Source organism: Emydura macquarii, unplaced genomic scaffold (genome assembly GCF_026122565.2).
Source record: "Emydura macquarii macquarii isolate MOO-44397 ecotype Brisbane River unplaced genomic scaffold, CSIRO-AGI_Emac_v2 contig_2676, whole genome shotgun sequence".
NCBI classification, from domain to species: Eukaryota; Metazoa; Chordata; order Testudines; family Chelidae; genus Emydura; species Emydura macquarii.
The window spans coordinates 39,077,179-39,097,615 of NW_027132813.1; the positions used below are offsets into that span (position 1 = coordinate 39,077,179).

General features: G+C 42.9%; 1 protein-coding gene across 1 annotated transcript in view; it reads left to right on the forward strand.

Annotated features, from left to right (window-relative positions):
* The window catches only part of ACTR2 (actin related protein 2), a 44,225-nt gene that overhangs the window by 12,985 nt on the left and 10,803 nt on the right, over window positions 1-20,437 (forward strand). The window contains exons 3-4 of the mRNA XM_067565262.1: window positions 4,045-4,260; window positions 18,930-19,002. Coding sequence (XP_067421363.1) covers window positions 4,045-4,260; window positions 18,930-19,002 — 289 coding nt within the window. The remainder of the gene's footprint in view (window positions 1-4,044; window positions 4,261-18,929; window positions 19,003-20,437) is intronic.

Sequence of the window (20,437 nt, forward strand, 5' to 3'; positions counted from 1 at the left end):
GGCAGATTAATTGTACTAAAATTTGAATGGATTAATTCCAGTTACACAGTAAAGAGCATTCTGGCTCATTCAGAAGACTAAGTGAGCAAAGGAAATTAACAAGAATATTATCAGTTTAGCTCTTCAAAAATTTTCAGAGAAACTAGCATTTCTATGAGCCAAATTCAGGAACTGAGTGAAATGAGCCCTAAAATAGGTTTTTATAAAAGCAGCCTAACTCTTTCTTGCCCATTATTCCTGTCAGGAGAGCAAATGGGGACTGTGGATACAGAGACACAACTATATCCCAAATGCATGCATACAAAGGTGTGGTTTTCACTGGAGCAGTTTCCCCAAAAATTCCAACCAGTTTTAAAACCTGTTGAGCTAAGCTGATTTTAAAACTGCATGAAGCTGTAGTGTAGATCAGGCTCCTGGTGGCTTGAACTAGTTTTACTGAACTAGTTTCTAAAGTATCTTCAGCAGGTTTTGAAACTGGGTTGGTAAAAATGCTTGGCTTAGAGAGCCTGTACTATGCTCTGCTTCCAACTTGTTTTAAAATAGATTTTGATGGATTAGTTTCAGATCTAATTAGAATCTTTAGGGAAATTTCCTTGGAGTAGACCAACCAAACTATGCAGTTCACCCCATTTTTATTCCTTGTCCATGCACCACAATTGTCTTCCTGAGTTCCTATCACAGAAAACCGTAAAGTGGTGCCTCTGTGGGCTTTGAATGGGTGGAGAATATAGTCAGCTTCATAGGCTTGTGCACGGGGTGTACTGGGTGTGCCCAGGCACACCCTAATAAAGGGGCGTTATACATACATTTTTTATCCGGCCCGCAAACCTTTTTGACGTGGCCCGCGGCGCCGTCTCGCTGCGTTTATAGCTGCCACCAAAAGACTGGAGGGCACGTGATCTTTCAGCGGACAGAGCTGCGATCTGCCGCCAAAATACCCTCTCTCACTTCATTTCTCGGCAGAGACGATGACGCAGCGAGAATTCCGCTGGTGGGCAATTCAAATGTTGCCCACCAGCGGAATTGAGTTTGACACCTCTGATAAAGATTCCCTGGGCGCACACCCTAAGGAAAGTTCCCTGGGTGCACATGCCTATGGTTAGCTTTCACCCTGCTATTGGATGTGGTTGTTCCTCCTGCTGCTGGATGTGGATTTTCTGGCAGCTGCCTGTGCAAGGTTCTTGCCCTGATGTTGTTCTCAAGTGTAAGCAGAGCAAGTAAACACACCTTAGCGGAGCTGATATTTTTCCTATTAATATGCTATTGGAAGTGTTGGTGACTGAGGAGACCTGGGTTTTGATCTTGGATTAGCTCAAAAGTAAAAAATGACTTTGGGGTCATCCTTGTCCACAAAAGTACATATCCTGCAGTGTATCACAGTGGCTGTTAATTTTCCTAGCCCCTCTCTAGCACAACAGATGCTGCAGGGCAGAACTCAGATGCTGAGCTGTGTAGGGAAATTTGCTCAAATCTGTCTGCACTATACCTTTTTCAGGTCACTGCTGTTGCTGCATCACTTCATGAGCACTTAATTCAGTTAAACTTAAATGTTGTTTGTTTATTCTATTCCCTTATTTATCGGTTTGACTCCATTTAGCTATTCCATAATTCAGTACTGCAAAGGAGCTCACAAGTTTGTATTTTAGCTTAATATTTTTATAACTCTTATAGTAAAAATTCAACTCCAAAGAGTTGGAAGAATGAATATTTTATGAAAAAAAGAGAAACGGAGGAAAGCAGGGATCCTAGTAGCAATCTGTTGGCATTAGTTACTTCCAAATCCACCACACTCCGAATCTACCACTCACCTTGCATAAAATTCCATTTTAATTGGATATTGGCATAGAAAAGATCTGGCTTCTCAGAAAAGAAGCAAAGATGCTAATATATCAATAGCATATTGTGAATAAAAATGAGATTCAGCCATTAAACTAGCGGACACAAGTTCATCCCAGACAGAAATGGCTTCTGGGAAGAACAGCAATGTCACTGATGATGTTAGCTTGGCCCTAACTACACTAACTCAGAACACTTGCAGCTATACATGCATCTCTTTTCTGCTTTATACCTACTGTGTACTTAAAATAATTTGAATGAGGATTTCCTTTAGGCCTTTTCTGACTCACTTGCTTCTACCTTCTTTCTTTACCTTTCTTGACCTGTTGAAGTAGAATAACAAAAAGATGGTAAGTGAGGTGCCCCTGTGCTGTTTGTTTCCCATTTTTTGCTTTGAGACGTAGCAGCCGTTGCATTATTTTGATGCTTTTAAATGTATTGTCTTGTTCCACATTTTATGTTTGAATACTTACTTGAAATTTTGCTTATTGTGTTGATTTAATAGCAGCTAATTTCATGAGAATTTTATATATTGCTTCTGAATGTGACGTGACCTGTAGTTATGTGTAGATGCAAGAATAATTCATTTTTCTATAGATCAACATGAACTTAATGTTAACATAAGAAAATGCTTTATCTAACAACAAAATAATGAAGATAGGACAAGATCATCTGAGGTATATAACTTAAAAAGCACCATGGACAGAATAGATTTCAGTGAGGTTCTTTAACTAGCGATTAAGTAAAATCAAAATTTTATGAATTTGTTGTGATAGAACTGATGTAGTCACATGGTGACTTAGTGGTATGTTTGTTGGAGTAAGTTTAGCAAATTATGATCTTTCTAAAGTTTAGGTTTCTAATTTTTACATAGTGTGTTCTATTCTATCAAAACTGTTTTATAAAACCAAGAAAATTGATTAGGGGACTTAGAGGGGGCACTCAACTTAAAAATCACATAATAAAATTATTTCTTTACCTGTTACTAGTAACTTTTTAGATTATTAAATCTAAAAATAATTTAAAAGTTCCAATTTGCTTTTCATTATGCTTTCCTCCTCCTCCTCCTCCTCCCCCCCCCCCCCCCCCGGTTTCTTAGCTTAAGCAAAGAATCTGAGTCACCTTCACCTCTCAGTGACATTGGGTTGCAAACTCTGCAGTAGACTATTTATTTATTTGGTCAAAAGCAACCATTTAATTGTACTTAAATATTATATGTAATATAATAATGGAAACACTTCTATTATTTTTCTAGATTTTGTAGAAACATGCTCTTTAAAAAAAGGATATATTTTAATTTATTTATTTAAATATGGTGGTAGGTCAGGCATTAAAGCTTCTCTGGAAAGCAAAGATGACATTTCATTGCACATACTTCCCTCAGGAAATACCTGTGGAAGAGGAAAGGGTTTTCTTATATCACTTATTTGGATGTGCTATATTTGTCATAACTAACTTCCGAATAAATAAAAGGGCCATGTAATCAGTTTAGAAATAGACTAAATGAATCACAACTGTGTAATATGTGTATTTTGTATAAACTATCATACTGGGGTTGGGTTCTCTTTATGTGGAATAAATGGGATATATTTCAGTTATCTGTCTTCTTAAAACTCTACTGGCATAGGTTTAGTTAAACCACTTTTTATTTTAATGTTTGGTGTGGAACTTCCAGTTCCTTATTTGCTTTTGCTACTTATTCTGTCTGCTTATGCAGCACTCATTATTCCTGTTTTGGTAATGTGCACAGAAACTTACAGCATGCATGGAAAATTATTCTGCCAGCCCCATTCTACTACCTTTTATATGCTTTTTCACACCTCAACCTATTCAAGTAAGTATTGAATAAGGTAATATTGGAGATCACAATGAATACCAGTTTTTACAAACTAAGGCTTCCTTGGTGTTTCACTGTGACACAATACAGGGTAGCTTCTGATTTAAGGTAAGCTTGATTTAAGATTGAGTTTTCCAAATATGGTTTGTCTTAAGATATCTAGTATGAGTCTCAGACAGATTAAATATTTTGTGCAGTAAAGCCTGCTTTTTCACTCAAGTATATAAAAACTAATTTCAGAGTATGGGCCGTTAAGTACATATAATCAAATGCAAGTTGGAATATCTTTTATTCTTAACAACAAAAACTGCTAAAGAATAATGAAAATATTTGCAAACTGACATACAAACTTCTATATTGTGACTTTATAGGATCTTATGGTTGGTGATGAAGCAAGTGAATTACGCTCAATGCTGGAAGTTAACTACCCAATGGAGAATGGCATAGTCCGGAACTGGGATGATATGAAGCACCTCTGGGACTACACATTTGGACCAGAAAAACTTAACATCGACACGAAAAACTGTAAAATACTACTCACAGAACCACCCATGAACCCAACAAAAAACAGGGAGAAGATTGTAGAGGTATGTTTCTTGACTTGAGTAAGGAAAACATATTTGTGGAGAGCAGGAACTGATGATGGCAGACACTAAACTGTGTCTAGGAGTCACTGCTTTAAAAAAAATTTAAGATAATCCCTCAGCTAATCTCTTCCCCTCCCCTCAGATCTGTAATAGGTGCTGGGGACTATCCAGTAGCAGCCTTTCTAGGAAGGAGATCCTGCAACTAGCTATTGTGTGCCGCAGTGCTGTCTCAAGTGGGTGAGGTCTTAGAGGGTATGTCTACAGTACAGTTTAACACAGTCTATGCCAGCTGACTCGGGCTCAAGGTGCATGACGGTTTAATTGCTAAAGCCTGAGCTCTGGGACCTTCCTATCTCACAGGATCCTAGAGCCTGGGCTATAGCCTGAACCCGGACATCTATGTTGCAGTTAAACAGCCCCCTAGCCCAAGTCACATGAGCCCAAGTCAGCTGGCACCGGCCAGTTGTGGGTTTTTAATTACAACATAGACATACCTTTAGGCTACATCCCCAATCCAGCATTGATTTAGATGGGCAAGTGCCTCGTATAAAAGAAATGTCTTTATACAGTTCCTATTTTTGACAATTATCTCAAAAAGGCTCACAATTTTGAAAGGAAGTATTGTGAGAATAGCATAACATTTATTAGCTTTCTGTCACTTTATACTCTAGCATCATAGACATCTGTTAATGTAAATTGTCAGTATAGTTTCAAATGTGGCATAGAATGCCTTGGTTCTTCGAGTGATGTCCCCATGGCTGCGCCACTGTAGGTGCTGCAGCACCTTTGCTTCTGGAGTCAGAGATCTTAAATAGCAGTGCCCATCAAACCACACATGCACACTTCCCCTGCCTCACACAGTGCATGGAAAGTATATGTAACACTGTGCAGTCTGTCCGCCCTCAGCTCCTTCTCTACTGCCTGTGGTCTGGAATGGAACCCTCAGCTGAGCCCGTTTCTTTTCCACCTTCTCTTTGGATAGTTCTGTAATAAATTCTCCTGTAGATGGCTAGTTACTTCACTCCCTGTTTCTTCCTCTCCCCCTCCCGCCAATTAATAATAATACATATTTTATCACTATCATTTGTATTTATTTTCCAACCACTTTATTTTAAACTGTACCACCCTACAGTCTTTAGTTTAGTGTAGGATTCTGTTTTCCTCGCTTCCTCCCCTTCCTGGCCGTGAAGCGGTTACCTGACCCTTATGCCTGGTTCTCCTGGGTTTAAGAGGTGTGTCTCTGCAGGACCGTCTTCCCAATAACAGTGGTATTTGCTGTCTGGGAGAGGAACATGTTCCTCAGAAGTACTCCCATTGCCAGGATCTGAAACCGAGAGCAAGGAAGGACAAGGATATCAGACTTAAATTGCTCCTGATAGAGAAGTCCCTTCGCCCAGCTTCCGATCCCAGCTCTCCCTCTTTTCTAGAGAGATCTCACGATCATCAAGATCGACTATTGACCCTCATTCTGCACTCCATTCTCTGGGCCGAGGGTAAGAAGAGAGCAGCCCCCTCATCAACCACTGAGGCACAAAGCCCAAGAAAGCCGTCCCTGGCCAGATCCGTGGTGTCAATGGCTTCTGATAAGGGTCACAGCTCCTCAAAGAGACTGAGTTCCACAGTCCCTAAGGCAAGCTTGAAAGACCCTACCTGCTAGGGCACACCATCAGCTATCTGCACCACCTTCTGTTTGCGGTGACCGAAGTCTACCTCATCCATGATTCTGTGACCCTTTGTAGCTCTGAAACAGCTGACTGCACTGACTACACTGAGGAAGCCATCGGTCCAATCAAGACCTTGGCACCGATCTCAACCACTGCTCTGGCGCCACCTGCTGAAAAACACACCACAGCACCGAATGCTGCAGTGGCATCATTGATTCCATATGCAGAACGGGAGTTCAGATGCATATCAGAACTAAGAGTATCTGATTCTGTGGATCTCTACTTCTCAAAGGAGACTTACCTCAATTTTTACGGTCACTTGTGTCAAGCCGCGCTTCACTCTCTCCCACAGGAACAGCGGCCCCCTTCCCCAGTGATGCAGAGGAAAGGAGGAGGAATACACTCAAATAGCGCCTACCTTGCAAACATACCCTTCAACACCTCATGGTACCCAATCCCAAGGTCCTCCTTGGATGCAACCACACATTCCGCTTCCACCTAACTGGCCATAGTGTGACCCTTCGTCCATGTATAGGGCTTCATTTGGTAACCCACCTGCACGACAAATACAATGTCCTCCCTCTATCCCATCCTCAATGATCTCATGACCTCCAGATGAACATCCTCCACAAGCACAGCAGCAAGAACCAGTGTACAAGTATGAAGAGGAATGTGAGGACAACCAGCAGTAAGAGGCACCACCGGCCCTGCACTTCTCATCATCCTCTCCTAATGAGGCCATCATGCTACCCCTACTGCAGCTGATGACTTTTGTCATTTTCAGGACTTGTTCCGCAGAGTGGCTGATGAGCTACATATATGATGGGAGGAGGTTAAAGAACAACAACATGAGCTGACTGACATTCTCCATACCTCCTCAGCGACAAAAATTGCATTACTGATTAACAGTGCAATACTCGAGCCGGCCAACCTTTTATGGTAGACCCCATCTTCTATCCTGCCTACATGCAAACACACAGATAGAAAATATTATGTACCAGCAAAGAACATGGAGTTCCTATTCTCATAGCCTGCCCCCAACTCCCTTGTTGTTAATGTAGTGCAAGAGAAGAACAGACCATACCAATCCTAATCTGCCTACCCTGACCAGGACTGGAAACTATTAGACTTGTTTGGTAGGAAATCCTCCTCCACCCTTCAGTTTAGAATTTCTAACTACGAGGCACTCATGGCGAAATATAATTACATTAACTACTCCAAATCAGAGGAGTTATGCCAGGACCAGGTTGGCAAGAAGGCCAATGCCATATTTAGGAGGGGCTTGCTAGCAGGTCACGGGAAGTGATTATTCCCCTCTATTCGGCATTGGTGAGGCCGCATTTAGAATATTGTGTCCAGTTTTCCAATACAAAAAGGATTGGACAAGTTGGAGAGAGTAGCGGAGGGCAACAAAAATGATTAGGGGGCTGGAGCACAGGACTTATGAGGAGAGGCTGAGGGAACTGGGCTTGTTTAGTCTGCAAAAGAGAGAGTGAGGGGGGATTTGATAGCGGCCTTTAACTACCTGAAAGGGGGTTCAGGATGGGGAGGCTGTTCTCGGTGGTGGCAGATGACAGAACAAGGAGCAACGGTCTCAAGTTGCAGGGAGGGAGGTCTAGGTTGGACAAGAAAAAGTTTTTTACTAGGAGGGTGGTGAAGCACTGGAATGGGTTACCTAGGGAGGTGGTGGAATCTCCATCCTTAAAAGGGCTTGACAAACAATGATTTTATCTTTAATAGCAGAAGGCCATCTCTATGATTCTATGATTCTATGACCTCCCAAAGGCTAAAAAGGAACAATTTTTATCTTTAATAGCAGAAGGCCATCTCATAGCCCACACAGCTCTCCAAGCCTCATTGGACTTAGCCAATACTGAAGCCTGATCCATTGCTACTGCGATGGTAATACAGTGGGCATCCTGGTTACCCCTTTTGGGATTCCCCAAAGAGGTACAAATGATGGTTGAATATCTACCGTTTGACAGACAAAAACTTTTCTCAGAACATACCGATTACTTGCTATGCTCCTTAAAAGACTCCAGAGCTACACTGAGGTCACTGGGTATATACATCCCACAGCCAAAGAGGAGATCAGGGAAATACCAGCTTCCCTCACGATCCTGGCCTCAACCTCCACAGCAGTACTTTGACAACCAACGTCGTCATTAACGCCCTCCCAATAATCGCAGCAAGGCTGCTGCACAAGGGGTAACGTCTTGCGCACCTTCCAGCAAACAACAATTTTGAAGGTGTGGTCGAGGGCCTGTTCTACCTGCCCCCATCATCTATGACATCACGAAGAGACCACCAGTTTGGCAGCTGGTTAGCTCCATTCCTACCATCTTGGATACTTATCACTTTGGACAAATGGGTCCTGGACATAATCAAGGAAGGATACTCCATTCTCTTCCCGACTATGGCATCCCGCCACCCTCTCCCTGTCCATCTTCTGCAACTGGGAGCCATAGAACCTGTCCCCGTACAACATAGAGGATGAGGATTCTATTCCCACTACCTCCTGGTTCAGAAGAAATCCAGCAGTTGACATCCCATTCTAGACTTCGCAATCTAAACAAGTTTGTCAAACTTAACAATTCAAGATGGTCACCCTGTCCAACTTCATACCAGCAGAGGGACTGGTTCTTGGTCCTCAGCCTACAGGATGCATACTTCTACATCACCATACATCCCTCTGACAGACACTTCCTACGATTCGCAGTGGGTGTTGACCACCTTCAGTGCATAGTACTCCCTTTCAGCCTTTCAACAGCTCTGAGTTTTTTCCAAGGTCCTCGCAGTTGTTGCAGCCCACTTAAAAAAGAGAGGAATCAGTCTTTCTGTACTTGGACAACTGCCTCCTCAAAGCTCCAACCAAGTATGAGGCACTCCAAGTAGTCCATACAATTATGAATGTGCTCAACAGCTTAGGTGTCCACATTGACCTAGAAAATCCACCTTGAGATCGATGCAAACATTGGTATTCTTTGGCATTCAACTTGATGACATACAAGCAAGAGCATTTCTGCCACCCCATAGGTTCACAGCCATAACAGAGCTAATCTCAAATGCATAGGTGTGCCCCCAGATTTCAGCCCACATATGCCTCCAACTCCTGGGACATATGGCAGCAGACACTTTCATTGTCACATATGAGGTTACATATGTGATGGCTTCAGGGCTGGCTCTGCACTGTGTATCTTCCACACAAACATAGCATCCAGAAACTATTGTCCATGCTGAGACAAATCAAGGATCCTCTGCTCTGATGGATGCATGCCAACAACATTTGTGCTGGGTCCCCTTCCTCCAATCCTCTCATACCATGATTTTAAGCACCGAGGTCTCCCTCATTGGCTGGGGAGTGCATCTGCTGGAACACAGGATACAGGGCAGATGGACACCCCCCGAATCCACTCTTCATATCAACCTTTTAAAACTAAGAGCAGTTCGCAATGCCTGCTGACACTTCTCAACACTCCTCAAACATCAGAGGGTAAGAATGATGACAATCTCGCCTGCATGTATTATATCAACAGGCAGGAAGGAGCGAGATGCCATTGTCTATGTTCAGAAGCAATCAAGCTCTGGAACTTTGGTATCTGAAACAGCATCTCGGTTTTTGTTGCATACCTCCCCTGGCATTGAAATATCACGGCAGACACATTGAGCAGGATCTTTTCTTGAGAACATGAATGGGAACTGGACACGAGAGCACTACAACCCATGTTCCACTACTGGGACCATCTTACAATAGACCTATTTCCCACCCAACAGAATACCCGTTGCCCCCAGTTTTGCTACAGAGCAGGACTGGGATGGGGATCAATGGGGGGCGCTTTTTTCATTACTTGGAACGGACCATTACTGTATGCATTCCCCCCTTCTGTTCTGAGTCATATGCAAGATACAGGAGGACCAATCCCACATCATATTAATAGCCCTATCTTGGTCTTGACAAGTATGGTACATCTACTTGCTTCAGATGTCACTATGCCTGACCCATCAACCTTCCTCTGGCATTCTGACTCCTTTCACAGAACACTGGCCATGTTCCTCACCCCAATCCAGAAACACTCTACCTGAAAACATGGCTCCTTCTTGCTCTGACCAAGTCAAACACATCTTGCTACATAGCAGACATGACACTACTAGACACACGTACACTCAGAAATGGAATAGATTCCAACACTGGTGTGCCCCAAAGCATACAGAGGCAGCTCATGCACCAGTACCATTCATTCTGGATTACCTTCTCCAGCTCAAACAGAATTGACCAGCTAATAGCTCAATTAGAGAACACTTGGCCGCTATCACCCTCTTTCACCATCCTATTGAAGGATGCTCCACATTCACGTACCCCCCCTCCCATTAAACATTTCATGAAGTGCATTCAAAATCTCTACCCACAGATTCAAACCCCACCTCCAGCTGGGACCCAAATCTAGTCCTACAATCTTTAGTGAGATCCCCTTTTGAACCAGTGGCGACATGCTCACATTTATATCTAGCTATGAAAATTGCCTTTCTCATTCCCATCACCTTGGCCCGATGGATGGGAGAAATCTCAGCCCTCATGGTTCACCCACCATTTACCGTTTGTCCACATCCCAAATTTCTACCCAAAGTCATAACATCTTTTTTTAACCAACTCATACACCTCCCTATCTTTTTTCCCAAACCACATATAATCAACTCCATGCACTTGATGTAAGGCATGCATTATCCTTCTACCTCGATAGAACAAGAGCATTCAGAAAATCACCACATCTGTTCATATCCACCACTGAGAGGTCCAAGGGTGATGCTATATTGAAACCATCTTTCTAAATAGATCTCACAATGCATAGGTCTCTCATATGAACAAGTTCCTACGTCCAATAAGGACACACTCTACACAAGCACTGTCTACCTCCATTGCGTTCCTGAACAATGTTCCAGTTACTGACATATGTAAGGTGGCCACATGGGTGTCCTCAGATATTTCGCCCAACACTATGCCATTATGCAGCATTCCTCTGCAGGTACTATCCTTGGAGGCACAGTCCTGTCCTTGGCTATTCAAGCCACTCTGTAGCCCAACCTTCCCACTAGGGGCACTGTTTTGTAGTCACCTACAGTGGAGCATCCATGGGGACATCACTTGAGGAAGAAGAGAGGGTTACTCACTTTGTGCAGTAACTGAGGTTCTTCAAGATGTATGTCCCCATGGGTGCTCCACCACCCGCCCTCCTTCCCTCTGCTTTGGAGCATAGCATGTGGGCTCTGTGGCAGAGAAGGAACTGAGGACAGCTGGACTGCACAGCGCCATATATACTTCCCGTGCACCACATGAGGTGGGGAGATGCACATGTGCAGTTCGACAGGCACTGCTATTGAAGATCTTCAACTCCAGACGCAAAGGCATGGCCGCACCTACAGTGGAGCACCTATGGGGACACACATCTCAAAGAACTTCAGTTATTGCACAATGTGAATAACCCTCTCTTCTATCGAAAAAAAACAAACATTTTTTTTGTTTTCACTTTCCCTTAGTTGTTACTTCATAGCTTAGGTTTTCATTTCCCCACTTCCCGCCCTACCCAACTGGGAAGCGTTTTACCTCATCCTTATGCCCGGATCTCCCGGGTTTAAGAGGTGCGTCTCTTGCTAGGTCGCCTTCCTGGTAACGCTGTCTGGGAGAGGGACAAAATCCTACAAAAATGTTCCCACCACCGTGACTTGACTGCCAGGGTCAGAAAATATTGGGATATTCAGTTATGACTTCTTATGGAGAAAGCTGTGTCTAGCATCGGATGTGGTTCCGGACTCTCTCCCATGCGACTTTCATGCTCTGTGAGGTTATCCGCCAATCCTCATTCTTCACTTCCATCTAAAATAAAGTCGTCTCCTTTTCGCTCTGACGAGAAGAAATGGGCTCCCTCTTCAGTCTCTAAGGCACAGCCCGCCAGAACACCATCCCCTGCAAGGTCAGCCACCTCAACATCTTCGAACAGGGGACATAGCTCCAGGGCCCATCTGAGTATGTCCAATATTGGAACAAAACAACTGTCTAAAGACCCTAACTGGGCAGACCCTACAGCCCTTGGCACCATCTCTCAGCTCTGGAGACCAAAGCAGACCAACTTCAGGAACCACGACACCAACAAAACCGTTGACTCCAAGCAAGTCCTCAGCACCACTAAAGCCACCGGCACCCAGCAAATCTTCAGCTACACCTGCTGGCTGCTCAGGAGAAGGCATCCTTGGCACCAAGTTATCTACTGGTACTGATGTTGCTCCTTCCTCCTCCCCACGAATTCAGATACCCAAAAGACCTGCATGTATCTGACATGCCTGAGTCACTACTCCCTAGACACAACCTCCCCTGACTTCCACTCTCCTCTCCGGACTCATGACATTCTTCTCTTTCTCCTTCGAGGACGACACCTCTTTCCCCAGCGACGAAGAGGAGGAGGAGTGCTACATCACACTCTCTTACTTGAGACAGGTGCAAATGACTTCCTCTACATGTCCTCACTGTTCACAATCCCCACCCGGACTAGAAACTTGTAATGGGTGACTAGGGATGCAACCCCATGTTCCAATCCCTCCACATGGCCCATATTAAGAGCCCTGGGCTATGTTTAGAGCACAGTTTGGGAAGCCTCCCCTGGAGCAAAGCTAGAGACCTACACCTTTGCCTTCTCCATCGGTCTCTTGCCCACCAGAGACTGAGCCTGCCCCTGTACAGGATGAGGAGGAAGAGCAGGAGGAAGAAGCTCCACCAACACTACATTTCTCCTCTTCTTCTCCTGTCATGCCTTCATCTCCTATGCTGCTGACAATTTCAAACACTTTCAAGAATTATTTCACAGAATTGCAGACTCCCTTTAGATTCCTTTGGAGGAAATGAAAGATCAGCAACACAAATTACTTGATATCCTGCACACATCTTCCTCATTTGGAACAGCCTTACCTATCAGCGAGGCTCTTCTCAATTCCCGCTAAAGTGCTCTGGCAGACCCTGGCATCCATCCCTCTGACGTGCAAACTGGCAGACAAAAAAATAGTATGTTCCCACTAAAAATATGGAATTTCTTTTCTCTCGCCCCACTCAGAATTCCTTAATATTTAATGCAGTGCAAGAAAAAGGAGACCAGTATGAACCTTGACCTGTCCATCAGGACAAAGAATGGAAACTATTAGATTTATTTGGATGCAAGGCTTATTCATCTGCAACACTCCCATTTTGCATATCTAATTACAAGGCTCTTATGGCTAGGTAAAACTACTTCAACTACTCCAAAATAGAGGAACTCTGCCAAGACCTTCCTGATGTCAAGAAAAAACAATTCCACGTGCTTATAACTGAGGGACATCTCTTGGCCCGTACATCCATACAAGCCTCTTTAGATTCTGTGGGTAAGTCTCCTGGTTCCATCACAGTTGCCATAGTCATGAGGAGGCATCATGGCTGCACCTCTCCGGCATTCCTAAGGAGGTACAAACCACTGTGGAGGACCTACCCTTTGAGGGCTCCAAATTATTCTAAGAGTGTACCGATGATTCACTGCACTCCCTTAAAGACTCCCAAACTACTCTCTGCGCTCTCAGCATTTATACACCAGCACCAAAGAGATGCCCAGGGAATTATCTCCCACTGCAATCCCAACCACTGCAGTACACTCTCCAGCGGCACTATGACACTCACCGCTGACAACAAAAGCCCCCTATCAAATGCAGACAGGCAGCTCCTTTAGGGGCTACCTCTCACATGCCTACAGCTAAACACAATTTTGAAGGTGTGGTCAAGGTCTCGAGAAGCCTTCCTCTGTTCCATTCATACCAACCATCTTCAACATCCCACTGGTTTGGTGACTGATTAGCACCATTCTTTCCATCGTGGAGGCTAATCACCTCAGATAAGTGGGTTCTAGAGATAATCAGGGAATGATACTCCATCCCTTTCCTATCTATCCTGCCCTGCCACCGTCCCTCTTCAGGGACCCCTCTCATGAACCCATTCTATGAGAAGAAATAAATCATCTTATGCAACTGGGAACCATAGAACTTGTTCCTTCCCAACACAGAGGAAAGGGTTTCCATTATTTTCTGATCCAGAAGAAATCCAGTGGGTGGCAGCTGATCTTGGACCTTTGAAACCTAAACAAGTTCGTCAAACTACAATGCTGCAAGATGGTTACTCATCTCCACCGTTATCCCAGTACTGGAACAGGGGGTCTGGTTCTTGGCCCTCGACTTCCAAGACATGTTTTTCCATATCACAGTACATCCTTCCCATAAATGTTTTCTCTGGTTCACCATGGGTACCGACCACTATCCGTACAGTCCTTTTGGACTGTTGACAGCCCCTCATGTATTCTTGAAGGTCCTTGCAGTAGTCACTGCCTGCCTACGCAAACAGGGCGTTGTCATCTTTCCATACTTAGACAACTGTCTCCTCAAACCCCTGTCCGAAATTGACGCTCTTTGCACCATCCAGACCTTTTCACGAACCTAGGTCTTTGTGTGAACTTGGAAAATTCTATTTTAATACTGGTGTAACACCTGGAATTCATTGAGGGCACAATTGGATGCCATACAAGCCAGAGCCTTCCTTTCACCTCACAGATTTTCGACTGTAGTGGATCTTGTATCCAAGGAATGAGCCTGCCCCCAGATTTTTGCTAGGACGTGTCTTCAGCTATTCTGCCACATGGCAGTGGCCACATTCATGGTTACACGTGCGATGTCTTCAGACGTGGCTATGTACAGTATATGTGCCTCACAGACACGGCCTTCACAAACTCTTATCCATACCGATGAGGATCAAGGACTCTCTGGGTCTGGTGGACACAGCCCAAGAATGTCTGTTTCAGGATTCCTTTCCTTCAAAGGTCTAGTTCTAAAAGCTACTGAAATCTCATCAGTTTTTTCTACTCTGGTAAAAGCATATTGAGACAAGGGAAAGTGGTCAATCACTTCTGACTCATGGCTGCAGTAAACTGAGTTTTTGTTCACTCAGACTTTCTTGCCTATAAACTTGTCTGAGGAATACGCTGAACCACTGTTCTCCGGTCCATGGAGTCTGTTTCTTTAAATAGACAGATTGTATTTAAAATGATAAGCTAATGGCGAATTAGCAGCATAATTGTATTTAATGGTTAAGGAGAGCTAAAGCACAAGATAAGAACTCTTTGATATTTTAACTTGTATACGTTTTGCTGAGTGATGTTTCTCAGAACATTACATGTTTGCAAGGTGTAATTAAATATTATGATTATTTATTGGTACTATTTCAACTGTGGCTGACTTTAAAATATTGGGTTTTTTTAAGTCCAGGAAGTCTGTCATTTATACTTAAATATTTGCGTATTGCAGCAGAATGTAATGTGTTTGAAAGAAAAGTTACCTTTACTTTGTATTACATGCAGTATACATTTGTTTCATAAAGTGTTGTATAATTGCCAACCCGAAGCATTCAAAAATCTTTAGTAAGGCCCCAGAAATTCACATTATTATTTTTAAATAGTACATTTTGTGTTCTTTTATTTGCCATCTGGTTTCTGAAGCTTTAGGATACATTCGCCTACATTTTCAATATTTTCTTCACAACCGTATAACTTGCTTTTTCTATAATGAAACCTGAGAATGTCATGCAATCTCTTAATCCTTCTTCAAGTGCTTGCTCGTGTCCATCCCATGGAAATCAAGGCCCTAATGTTGGAGCCTCCCTATACTGTATATTACAAGGATAAGGTTTAGCTGCGACCTCACTTTTCATTTGTACCAAAGGTGGTGTCACAGTTTCATGTTAATCAAGACATCTTCCTGCCAGTCCTCTTTCCAAAGCTGCACAGCTCTAGTGATGAGAAATGCCTGCACACCCTGGACGTCAAGTGAATGCTGGCCTTCTACATTGAAAGAACTAAGCCCTTCTGGAAATCCATGCAGCTCTTCATAGCGGTGGCCGAGCGAATTCAAGGTCTGCCAGTCTCATCACAGAGGATTTCTTTTTGGATCATCTCCTGCATTTTTACTTGCTATGATTAGGCACAGGTCATATCTCCTGCCACTCTGACAGCCCATTGACAAAAGCGCAGGCTTCGGCGGTGGCTTTCCAACCCTAGGTTCCAATACAGGACATTTGCAGGGCTGCGACTTGGTCTTCAGTTCACCCCTTCATGTCACACTTATGTCATCACACAACAGGCCTGGGACGATGCAGGCTTTGGCAGAGTGGTATTGTAATCGGCACATCTGTGAACTTCTGGTCCACCTCCAGAGGTACTGTTTGTGAGTCACCTCGCATGGAATGGACATGAGCAAGCACTCAAAGAAGAAAAGATGGTTACTAGCCTTCTGTAACTGTTGTTCTTTTGAGATGTGTTGTTCATGTCCATTCCATGACCCACTATCCTTTCCCTCTGTCGGAGTTCTGGCAAGAAGGAACTGAGAAGGAGGGGGCACCGGTGGCACCCTTATTCCAGCGCATATGTGCGCTACTGCCGAGGGCGCTAAAGCTGGCCCTACAGATACCACTGAGGGAAAAATCTTTGGCACTGGTACGTGTGGCGCGCCCACACACGTAGCATGGAATGGACATGAGCAACACATCTCTAAGAACAACAGTTACGGATGGTTAGTAACCATCTTTTCCAACAGCTGGTGTTTTAACAAAAACACCAAATGTTCAGATACCTCTGATAAAATCCTGAGTTGGCCACACTGTAGTCCATTCTATCTTCACTGAAAACAGAGAACAGGAAGGCAGAGTTGTAGAAAATAGCTTGCGATAATGGCTCTGGATGCCCACAATTGGTGCTGTGTATGGATTTATTGTAAGGGGCTAGCCCTATTTCTTTCAATCAGCTGTATGGTCTTATTTCTGTGTATGGCATAAAAAACAGTTGAAGGAATGAGTCAAATCCTTTGCAACAGAAAAATTTTTAGGTTAGTTTCAGAAAGTGACAGGAATACGCATCTTTAACAAACAGTACATTCCATGACCTGAAGAAGAGTTCTGTGTAAGTTCGAAAGCTTGTCTCTTTCACCAACAGAAATTGATTCAATTAAAGATATTACCTCACCCACCTTCTCTCTCTAACTTCATTCCAAAGTCAAATTGCAGTAATAAAGTATGTGGCTGCTCTAGAAGTGCTGCTTCCCACTCATCGATTAGGTTCTTTGAAAAACAGTTTACTAAAGCTATGGAAAAAAGTGGTGTGCAATTTTTTTTAAAAACTTTAAATCCCCCCCCCCCCCCCATTAAATTAATGTGGAATGTCTTTATTAACTTACACTGATAGTTCCTAGAGAGACAAGGAGGGCGAGATAATATCTTTTATTGGATGAACTTCTGTTGGTTGGTGAGAGAGACAAGCTTTTGAGCTTACACAGGCCTCTTCTTCAGGTTTGGGAAACATACTCTGTGTGTGATAAATACAAGATGGAACAGATTGTTTAGCAAACACATATTTCAAGGGACCATTCAAGGTGAAGGCCTGTTAACCACTGAAGTGGGGAAGGGAGAAGAGGGTTCTTAGTGGGTTACAGGTTGTAATAAGCCATAAATCCAGTGTGTCCAGTCTGTGATTTTTAGTGTCTAGCAAAGTTATGAATTTAAGCTACCAGATTTCTTTCAGGAGGGGTCCCTCATTGAGTATGGGTTGCAGTTGTTTGATGATACCTTGTTATGGGTTCCAGTGTGGGGTGGTAGGTGACAAGTAGGGTTGTGCAATTGGACAGGGTTTTATTTCTGTACTGAAGCAGGTTCTCTTGGGGTGTTTGGGTGGCCGGTTCTATGATGCGATCTACTTCTCTGTTGGAGTATCAAATCTTTCCTGAACCCCCTCTTGTGGTCTTACAAAGCAGCCCAAGCTCCCCAAGCTGCTCAGCAGATGCAAGCTCCCCACAGACTGACACACCAACTCAAAGCAGCACTAGACCCAGCTAGAACAAGAAATGCAAAACCTGCACTCACATCTCCATTGCTACAATGATCAACATCCCCATAACACACTTTTCAAGATCTATAGGTCCTATCACAACATGTGGCATTCCTCATCCAATGCACGCAATGCCCCAATAGCAACTATTGGTGGAACCAGGCAATCACTATGCTTTTGATTGATCTCACAGAGGAAAATACTAAAAAACACAAACACCACGTCACTTGTGGTGACTTTTCACAAAGCAATCACTTTTTGACCTATCAGTCCTGACCCTCAAAGGAAACCTGCACAACACTGTCAAAAGATGAGCCTGGGAGCTTACATTCATAACTTTGCTAGACACTAAAAATCATGGACTGAATAGAGATACTGGATTTATGGCTTATTACAACAATCTGCAACCCACTAACAACTTCCTGCCCAGCTGCCTCTCCCTTTCCTTTTCCCCCTCTGACTGGAGGTGTATTAACAGGCCACTTCACCTTGACTGGTCCCTTGAAATATGTTAACTACTTACGCTAAACAATCTCTTCCACCTTGTATTTAGTTGTGACAATTGAGTACGTTTCCCAGACCTGAAGAAGAGCTCTGTGTTGGCTCGAAAGCTTGTCTCTCTCACCAACAGAAGTTGGTCCAATAAAAGATGTTACTCCTCTGTCTTGTCTTTCTAATATCATGGGACCGACATGGCTACAACAACACTGCATACTCAGAGTTCCTCTTATTTGCATGAATGGGCAGCTGTTATGTAACAGCATAGGTGTTGTTTGTTGGAGTAAAATAAATCACTTTCTGAAGTTTATAAAAAAAAACAACCTAAATGGTTGTGTAAAATCCAGTTATTGCAAGAAGCTACTAAAGACTGGTGGGTAAAAAGAATCAAAGCACATAATTGTTGCTCCAAGGTGCAATAACATAATGCTACAAAATATTTGTCCAATAAAGGTAGCAAAGGTGTATTAATGTGATCACCTAATAATCACAGTAGATGTAAACTTTTCTTTTAAGGTTCTGTAACCCTTTAAAGAATTTTCTATTATTTGGACACTAATTTTTATTGTTGTTTTTTCAGGTAATGTTTGAGACATACCAGTTTTCTGGGGTATATGTAGCCATTCAAGCTGTTCTTACTTTGTATGCCCAAGGTAGGTAAAGGTTATAACTTAGCACTTAGTTTAATATCTAAATGCATAACTTGGCTGAAGTCTTCATATGGTATTAATAAAGAAGAGACCTTGTTCCCAATTCACCATTAGCATAACTGAGCCTAGCTGATTGTATCTTCATCATGGATTTTGGGTTGATGAGCATCAACACGAGTAGCACTTCTCATGGTCTGTAGCTTATTTTCCTCCTTTTCCCATAAAAATAATACTGTGGATTCTTGCTTGTAAATGCTAAAACCTGGTAATATGTAATGTAACTTGCCCTTTTATCTCAAATGTTTAAAGTGTCATTTTAAGAGAGTCTTTAGCATGTTTTCAGGAAAACGCTTCCACAACAAGCCCTTTAAACTTTTATTTCATTTTATGGACACAATTACATTGCCTTCACAATTTCTGAAAATTGTTAAGCCATTAAGATGACTGCTTTATTTCTGGGGCAAGAGAAGGAAGTAGACTTCTCTGCTATAGACAAGTTGGAACAAATCACAATTGGACTTTGAGAGTTGAGAGACTGGAAGTGAAATCCTGGTCCTATTGAAACCTATGGGAATTTTGCCATTGACTGCAGTGGGGCTTGGATTTCACCCTAGGACTTGAAAGATAGTTAATTTCAAGCATATGCGTATGATAACGTGACTCATTACACCTTTTATTAGTGACATGTTGAATTTATCTTTAAATGGTAGGATGTGCACAGTTTTTTGCAATAACATCTGTCATCACAGCTTTTATGTCATGATATAAATTTGCTCTGCCACACTACATGTTAAGAGCAAGATATTGACCACAACATGGCTATACTTACAGATTTAAGTGCTTCTGGAAAACAGTTGAAACAATTTTATTCAGTGCCAGCTGTGAATTTTTCCTTAAAAAAGGGAAAAAACAAACCATCTGCAACATTCAGAACTTATAGAAGGAGAAAAAAAGCTGATACTAAAATTCAGCTGTCACATTTATGACATTTGAGTTAAGATAATGCCAAAACTTCTCTTAAATCCCCTCTTTTATTGTGTTCATAACTGAACAATAATTTTTTTTCCCAGGCTGAGTTTTGGCACACACACATTCTCACTGGGAAGGATATTTCTTTTGATAATTTATTTTCCTTCTACGCATGAGGGGAAGTGTCGTCATTCCCACTGCAGTGTAGGTGTTAAACCTCTCTATTCCCTATCAAGGGCCTCATCCCAAATTGCTGTCCTAACTTCAGGCTCTCAGGAAGGACTCCAGAGGGCAGCAGATTTCCTCTCCACTCTCAACTTCAAGGGCTGCCTGAGACTCTCCATTGACACTGCTTAAGGCATTCTCCTATGTCATGGCCTGATTTCTTTTTCAGTGGTGCTGAGCACCTGCAATGCTCACTGATGTCAATGGATTTGAAAATTTGGCCAATTAATTCTATATGTGCCTG